The 8811-nt window shown below is 41.3% G+C and overlaps 1 protein-coding gene across 2 annotated transcripts in view; it reads left to right on the plus strand.

Annotated features, from left to right (window-relative positions):
- The window catches only part of IPO7 (importin 7), a 65143-nt gene that overhangs the window by 47539 nt on the left and 8793 nt on the right, over positions 1-8811 (plus strand). For both annotated transcript variants that reach the window (XM_032240705.1, XM_032240706.1), the window contains 7 exons: positions 579-707; positions 3551-3617; positions 3698-3823; positions 4589-4686; positions 5824-5919; positions 7001-7221; positions 7317-7522. In XM_032240705.1, the coding sequence (XP_032096596.1) occupies positions 579-707; positions 3551-3617; positions 3698-3823; positions 4589-4686; positions 5824-5919; positions 7001-7221; positions 7317-7522 (943 nt within the window). The remainder of the gene's footprint in view (positions 1-578; positions 708-3550; positions 3618-3697; positions 3824-4588; positions 4687-5823; positions 5920-7000; positions 7222-7316; positions 7523-8811) is intronic.

The following is an 8811-nucleotide window of genomic DNA, read 5'->3' on the forward strand; positions in this document are numbered from 1 at the left end:
TTTTTTTTTTTTTTTTTTTGAGACGGAGTTTCGCTCTTGTTACCCAGGCTGGAGTGCAATGGCGTGATCTCGGCTCACCGCAACCTCCGTCTCCTGGGTTCAGGCAATTCTCCTGCCTCAGCCTCCTGAGTAGCTGGGATTACAGGCACGTGCCACCATGCCCAGCTAATTTTTTGTATTTTTAGTAGAGACGGGGTTTCACCATGTTGACCAGGATGGTCTCGATCTCTTGACCTCGTGATCCACCCGCCTCGGCCTCCCAAAGTGCTGGGATTACAGGCTTGAGCCACCGCGCCCGGCTTAAGTACTTTTTATACCTTGCCTCACTTAGTCCTCACACATTGTCTATGAAATCCCCGAAGTAACATGCAGAAAGAGGTCAAGTAACTTGTTTAAGGTCACCCAATGAGTAGACCATTTGATTATAAAGCTTATGCTCTTTATTATCATTAATCAATTTGGAGACATTGATTTGTTGTGGTATCCCAATGAGAACATTCTAAAAAATAAAAGTCTTAGACCAAAACATATTTATAATGCCTCAATGACAAACTTGAGTTATATTCTCTGTAATCTAGGCAATGACATTTAACCAAGTAATCCAGACGGGGCCAGATGAAGAAGGTAGTGATGACAAAGCAGTTACTGCTATGGGAATTCTGAATACAATTGACACACTTCTTAGTGTAGTTGAAGATCATAAAGAGGTAAGCAGATGATCCAGTGTTGCAGTTTTTCAAGCCATTTTATGCTTTTTGGAGGGCTGTAATATCTCTCTGGCTGTCTCATGTACCTTGTCACCATTTTCCCTTTTATAAAGATAAGATTGGTGCCTTACATTTTAAGTTCTAAAGCATTAGTAGAAGGAATAGGAAGCAAGTATTTGTTTTACTATTTTAGGGCCCAGGATTTTGGCTCCTCATTATGTTTTCTGATATCCAGAAGGATGGTGGTTCCCAGGAAAAAAATATTTTTCTTTTTATTTGTTTGAAAAATTTTGGTGAAATACACATAGCATAAAATTGACAATCCTAATCATTTCTAAGTATACAGTTCACTGATATTAAGTATATTCACATTGTTACGCAGCCATCACTACCATCTTCGTAGTTTTCTTCTCTTCCAGTTGCCTTTTGGAAAAGTAAGTTGTAATAATGAATTTTTTTTGTGTGTGTGAGAGTCTCGCTCTGTTGCCCAGGCTGGAGCACAGTGGCGAGATCTCAGCTCACTACAACTTCCGCCTCCTGGGTTCAAGCAATTCTCCTGCCTCAGCCTCCTGAGCAGCTGGGATTACAGGCACCTGCCACCCCGCCTGCCTGATTTTTGTATTTTTAGTAGAGACGGATTTCATCATGTTGGCCAGGCTGGTCTTGAACTCCTGACCTCAGGTGATCCACCTGCCTTGGCCTCCCAAAGGTGAGGTAATCCCAGGTGTGAGCCACAATGCCCAGCCACCCAATAATGGATTTTTAAAAATGAAATTATTGGCTGGGCGCGGTGGCTCAAGCCTGTAATCCCAGCACTTTGGGAGGCCGAGGCGGGTGGATCACAAGGTCCAGAGATCGAGACCATCCTGGTCAACACGGTGAAACCCCGTCTCTACTAAAACTACAAAAAATTAGCTGGGCAAGGTGGCGCGTGCCTGTAATCCCAGCTACTCAGGAGGCTGAGGCAGGAGAATTGCCTGAACCCGGGAGGCGGAGGTTGCAGTGAGCCGAGATCGCGCCATTGCACTTCAGCCTGGGTAACAAGAGCGAAACTCCGTCCCAAAAAAAAAAATAAATAAATAAATAAAAATGAAATTATTTAAAACATACAGAAAAGAGTAAAGAACAAGAAAACTATAACTAATACTTTACCTTTATTACATTTCTAACACTTAAAATGTTTCTTTTATGTTAAGAAAAACTATTTCAGGGCTGGCGCAGTGGCTCATGACTGTAATCCCAGCGCTTTGGGAGGCCATGTTGGGCGGATCACTTCAAGCCAGGAGTTTGAGACCAACCTGGCCAACATGGTGAAACCTCATTTCTACTAAAAATACAAAAATTGGCCGGGCGCGGTGGCTCACGCCTGTAATCCTAGCACTTTGGGAGGCCGAGGCGAGTGGATCACGAGGTCAAGAGATCGAGACCATCCTGGTCAACATAGTGAAACCCCGTCTCTACTAAAAATACAAAAAAAAATTAACTGGGCATGGTGGTGCGTGCCTGTAATCCCAGCTACTCAGGAGGCTGAGGCAGGAGAATTGCCTGAACCCGGGAGGCGGAGGTTGCGGTGAGCCGAGATCGCGCCATTGCACTCCAGCCTGGGTAACAAGAGTGAAACTCCGTCTCAAAAAAAAAAAAAAAAAAAAAATTAGCCAGGTGTGCTGACAGGCGCCTGTAGTCCCAGTTACTGAGGAGGCTGAGGCAGAAGAATCGCCTTTATCCAGGAGGTGGAGGTTGCAGTGAGCTGAGATTGCACCACTGCACTCCAGCCTGGGTGAAAGAGCGAGAGAAAGAGAGACAAAAACAATTTCAGATACACTCTTCCCATAGAAGTAACACTGTCGTGAATCTGGTGTTTATAATTCCAATGCAGATGCTTGTAATGTAATATATGTGTTATATATAAATTAGGTTTTCAGCAAGTTGCCTTTTGCAGCATGAAGTTTTTTTACTTAACGTACTGTTTTTTGAGACAGACTCTTCCTTTGTCCCCCAGACAGGAGGGCAGTGGCATCATTTCGGCTCATTGCAAATTTTGCCTCCCAGGCTCAAGCCTCAGGCTCCCAAATAGCTGGGAGTCCAGGCACCCACCACCATACCCGGCTATTTTTTTGTATTTTTAGTAGAGACGGGGTTTCACCTTGTTGGCCAAGCTGGTTGCAAACTCCTGACCTCAGGATCCACCCGCCCTGGCCTCCCAAAGTGCTGGGATTACAGGCATGAGCCACTGCGCATGACTGACTCCTGCATTTTCATAGTTTCCGTTTTTTGAGAATGTTGTTATTTCCTTTTTAGGTAAATTAAGCTGGCCATTCCTTGTGTTTTTCCTCATTGTAATGATATTTCATTACCTTTTTTTTTTTTTTTTTTTTTTTTTTTTGGAGGTGGAATCTGTCCCAGGCCAGAGTACAATGACACGATCTCAGCTTACTGCAGCCTCCACCTCCCGGGTTCAAGCCATTCTCCTGCCTCAGCCTCCTGAGTAGCTGAGATTACAGGCACCCATCACTGTGCCTGGCTAATTTTTGTATTTTTAGTAGAGACGGGGTTTTGTCATGTTGGTCAGGTTGGTGTCAAACTACTGACCTCAGGTGATCTGCCCACCTCAGCCTCCCAAAGTGCTGGGATTACAGGAGTCAGCCAGCACACCCAGACTTCATTACATTTTTATCTGAGATCACAGTTTCGTAATGTCTAAGTCATTTTAAAACAAAGACTTAAAATCATTTCTTCACAATATTGACTTTATATTTAAGTGTACTGAATTAAAGTATGTATTATCTTACTAAGTCATTCAGTGGGCTGTAGTTGCATATGATTTTTTTTGTCTTCTCTTTTAGATAACCCAACAGCTTGAGGGAATCTGCTTACAAGTCATTGGTACTGTTTTACAACAGCATGTCTTAGGTATTATACTTCTGATTGTGCTAAGAATCTAGTGCTATTTCACATAAGCATTTTACTAATGATTCAGTTTTCTGTTTTAGAATTCTATGAGGAGATCTTCTCTTTAGCACATAGTTTGACATGTCAACAAGTGTCTCCACAGATGTGGCAGCTACTACCCCTTGTATTTGAAGTCTTTCAGCAAGATGGCTTTGATTACTTTACAGGTGAGTCAAATCAGCATGGAAATACTGAGGGTTTTCCCTGCTTTATTTTTAGCTTATCATTTGAACGTACACTTTTGAATGTTTGGGACTGCTTCATTGTTCAGAAAAGTTATCAGTAGAAGTCAGTGCTCACTGGTGATGCATGGTATTGATTTCTCTTTTAAAATTTAGTTATAATTTTAGGTTTATTTTTTGTAAACACACCTAGATACCCATACACCCCCTCGTAATCTTCATATAAATTTAAATAAATATGTATAATTTTTATATTTAACTAAATACAAAGAAAATCATTTAATAGGTTCATTTCTGCATTTAATTATAAATGAATGTATTTTAATTAAAAATGAATGTTAAGGTCAGGCATAGTGTGTCACGCCTGTAATGCCAGCACTTTGGGAAGGCGAGAAGGCGAGAGAGCACTTCAGTCCAGTAATTCGCGACCAGCCTGGGCTATTGGTCAGACCCTGTCTCTAAAAAAAACTTATAAAAATTAATTGGGTGTGGTGGGGTGTGCCCGTAGTCCCAGGTACCTGGGAGGCTGAGGTTGGAGGATCACCTGAGTCCAGGATTTTGGGGTTACAGTGAGTTTTAATCTCACCACTGCACTCCATCCTGGGCAACAGAGTGAGAGTATCCCCCCCACCCCAAAAACAAAAATAAAGAGTGAATGTTAGAGACAAAATGGTCTCATAGATTTTTCAAAGCAAAGATAGAGCATTTGTATTAGTAAAGATGTGTAACTGATGTTTTTTATTAATATAGATATGATGCCCCTCCTTCATAATTATGTAACAGTTGATACAGACACACTTCTGTCTGATACCAAGTATCTTGAAATGATATACAGTATGTGCAAAAAGGTAGGTCATTTTTATATATCAGATTTCATGAGGCTTCTGCTATAAAATGTATGAAATTGTGAAGGCTCATGTGGTACCACATTGTAGTAAACATGAATCTGACAGAATTAAGGGCTTTAAAAATTAAAAGTCATTGGTCCCTAGATGCCACAGTTTTGATAATTTTGTGTGCCCTCTGACACGGAATTCATTTTTGAATTTTAGAGTGCCCGGAGTTTAACTAACGTAGTCTTTTTGAATCCAAAGCAGGAAAGAACCAAGAACTCGAGATTTTTGAACGGTTTAGGAATGGATAGAGATGTTTTATAAAGGAAAAGCTTAGCAACTGTGGGTTTACAAGAAATAGGGGATGAATGTTGCCCTTCAGTTTTGGTTGGGGAAACAAATAGTTAAACTGATTCCATCAATATCAAAGTCAGTGTCATTGGTTGCATTTGAATTTCTAGCAATATCTGTTTCAAGTCATTAGAAAATGAGTTGCTCCATGAAGTTTTTAGATTTCTTTCACTCATCTCTTTCCCCTCTGAACAGGAAGTCACGCATAATTATCTAGTTATGTTAGTCATTGTTTACTGCCAATTATATTGTTTATATTAATATTCTGGGAATAGAGATATACCTATACTATTTACATTTCTATTCCTGAACACTTAATCATTTACACTCATCTAGTGTTCACTATCCTTCACGTCCGTGTTTGTTTCTGTCTGGAGTTTGTAGGGCAACATTTGCCCTCAATAGGCTGCCTCTTCCTCCCTCCATTTCTCCCTCCCCTACTGTTTTTTTATATCTTAGGTTTTTGTAGTTCTTTACATGGGAAAGGTTAGGTGTTTTAGCTACCACCTCTGTATGAGAAGTTAGTAGTTGTCAACTTGCCATAATCCAGAATAGCACTATGGGATAGGTACTTTGATCACATAGACCAAGATGCCAGAGGGCAAGACTATAAAAGAGAGGAGGTAGACAACTCCAGATCCTCAGAGGTACTTGAGTCTATCATCTGTGCAGTGAACATGGCAGTTATTCATATTAGTAAGGATACTTGTGATACTTGGTGGGAAATTGTTTCTTTGATTCAGAGATCTGATTTAAAGGTTTCATGAAGCCTCACTGCAATTTATATTCTATGTTGATCAGGTTCTTACAGGAGTTGCAGGAGAAGATGCAGAATGTCATGCAGCAAAATTGTTAGAGGTCATCATTCTGCAGTGCAAAGGGCGTGGCATTGACCAGGTCAGTGAGGCTAATAATGATTCATAGTTGAGGCTTCATAGGGGTAATCTTTTCCTTCCACTCTATTTCCTCCTTTTTTGGCATTTGTTGAATATTCTGTATGTTTTTGTTTATTATGCCATCTAGACAACTAATATTTTTAGCTTAAAATATTTTTGTTTGTTTGTTTGTTTGTTTTCTTGGGATGGAGTTTCGCTCTTGTTACACAGGCTGGAGTGCAATGGCACGATCTCGGCTCACCGCAACCTCCGCCTCCTGGGTTCAGGCAATTCTCCTGCCTCAGCCTCCTGAGTAGCTGGGATTACAGGCACGTGCCACCATGCCCAGCTAATTTTTGTATTTTTAGTAGAGACGAGGTTTCACCTTGTTGACCAGGATGGTCTCGATCTCTTGACCTCGTGATCCACCCGCCTTGGCCTCCCAAAGTGCTGGGATTACAGGCTTGTGCCACCGCGCCCGGCCTAGCTAAAAATATTTTATGGCTTCTTTGTTATCATGAAAGGTAAACTTTGGCTTAAGATTTTTAAAATAGCTTTAGTAATTTCCATGGTCAATTTTTGTTCGTTTGTTTTTTGAGTCAGAGTCTTGCTCTGTTGCTCAGGCTGGAGTACAGTGGCACAATCTTTGCTCCCTGCAGCCAGGTTCCTGCCTCAGCCTCCCAAGTAGCTGGGATTACAGGCATGCACTACCACACCGGGCTAATTTTTTATATTTTTAGTAGAGATGGAACTTTGTCATTTTGGCCAGTCTGGTCTCGAACTCCTGACTTCCAGTGATCCGCCTGCTTTAGCCTCCCAAAATGTTGGGAGTACAGGTGTGAGCCATGACACCCGGCCCATGGTCAGTTTTAATAGGAACATTATGAAGCCACGATTGATATCATTGTGAGCTTTTAGTAGCTGTGTAGAGACTACTAAACTTTCTCTAAAATTAGATTTCCCCGTGCAGTGCCTCAGCAGTAAATATTGGTCACCTGATGCTACAATAGGGTTAATTGAGGCAACAAAGAAGCTAATATTTTTCGAATAGTTTGTATACTATTAACTACAGTCTTAAAATATCTTGCTGTCTTTTTTTGTAGTGCATTCCCTTATTCGTGGAAGCAGCCTTAGAAAGACTGACAAGAGAGGTTAAGACAAGTGAACTTCGAACTATGTGTCTGCAAGTTGCAATTGCAGCTTTGTATTATAATCCACACCTACTACTCAATACCTTAGAAAATCTTCGCTTTCCTAATAATGTTGAACCAGTTACAAATCATTTTATTACACAGTGGCTTAATGATGTTGACTGTTTCTTAGGGTAAGTGACACGCATTGCAATTTTATTAAATTTGCTTTGGGCCGAACTCTGCTTATTTAAGAAAAGAAAACAGAAAATCTTTTTTTTTCCCTTAGGCTTCATGACAGAAAGATGTGTGTTCTTGGACTTTGTGCTCTTATTGATATGGAACAGATACCCCAAGTTTTAAATCAGGTTTCTGGACAGATTTTGCCAGCTTTTATCCTTTTATTTAATGGATTAAAAAGAGCATATGCCTGCCATGCAGAACACGAGAATGACAGTGATGATGATGATGAAGCTGAAGATGATGATGAAACTGGTAAGTGATTTTCAATGGAAGAAGACAAAACTTGTTCCCTAGCCTTTCTCCCAAATAAAGTGGGATCATACCCAAATGCTTTCACTTACAAAAAGACGTCCTATCTTCTCACTACAGTGGTGAAGGCAGGAACTTGAGCTGTATCACCAACATGTAGAGCAGTTCAAATCATTATAGTATGCAATCAACAATGGTTTGTTCATTTTACTCATTCTTAGCACTGTAGATACAAAGAGGAATGAGATGTCATGTATTTCTTCAAAAGTTTTTTATCTACTGTGGGAAAGGATTACAAAGCCAAATAATTCTGTATACAATAATATATTTGATACAGAGTGCTGAGTCCATTTGAGAGGGAGAGATTATAGGTCCTTTTAAGAGTTGAGAAAGTTTGTAAGGTGGCATGCATGCGCCTGTAGTTCCAGCTACTCGGGAGTCGCTTAAGCCTAGGAGTTCGAGTCCAGCTTAGGCAACATAATGAATCCCCCCCTCTTTTTTTTTTTAAACAGAGTTTTGCTCCCATTGCCAAGGCTGGAGTGCAATGGCACGATCTGGGCTCACTGCAATCTCTGCCTCCCCGGTTCAAGCAATTTTCCTGCCTCAGCCTTCCGAGTAGTTGGGGCAGCAGGAACATGCCACAACACCTAGCTAATTTTTGCATCGTTAGTAGAGATGGGTTCACCATGTTGGCCAGGCTGGTTTTGAATTCCTGACCTTGTGATCTGCTCACCTCAGCTTCCCAAAGTGCTGGGATTACAGGCATGAGCCACAGCACCCAGCCTAAACTCCATTTCTTAAAAAAAAAAAAAAAGTGGGAATTACATGAGGGAATCCTTAACAGTTAACATACTGCTTGGCAGATGGTACTCAGTAATATATAATCGAATTAACAGTGTTAACAAAGGTACACATATCATTATAGTTACTGTTACAAGATTTATGGGGTTTTTGTTTTTAAACTGCTAACGATTTATGGTATTAATGTTGACTAGGCTGGGCGCGGTGGCACAAGCCTGTAATCCCAGCACTGTGGGAGGCCGAGGCGGGTGGATCACGAGGTCAAGAGATCAAGACCATCCTGGTCAACATGGTGAAACCCCGTCTCTACTAAAAAATACAAAAAAATTAGCTGGGCATGGTGGCGCGTGCCTGTAATGCCAGCGACTCAGGAGGCTGGGGCAGGAGAATTGCCTGAACCTGGGAGGCGGAGGTTGCGGTGAGCCGAGATCGCGCCATTGCACTCCAGCCTGGGTAACAAGAGTGAAACTCCGTCTCAAAAAAAAAAAAAA

Source organism: Sapajus apella, unplaced genomic scaffold (assembly GCF_009761245.1).
Source record: "Sapajus apella isolate SASKATOON/1434 unplaced genomic scaffold, GSC_monkey_1.0 scaffold47, whole genome shotgun sequence".
Taxonomy (NCBI): domain Eukaryota; kingdom Metazoa; phylum Chordata; class Mammalia; order Primates; family Cebidae; genus Sapajus; species Sapajus apella.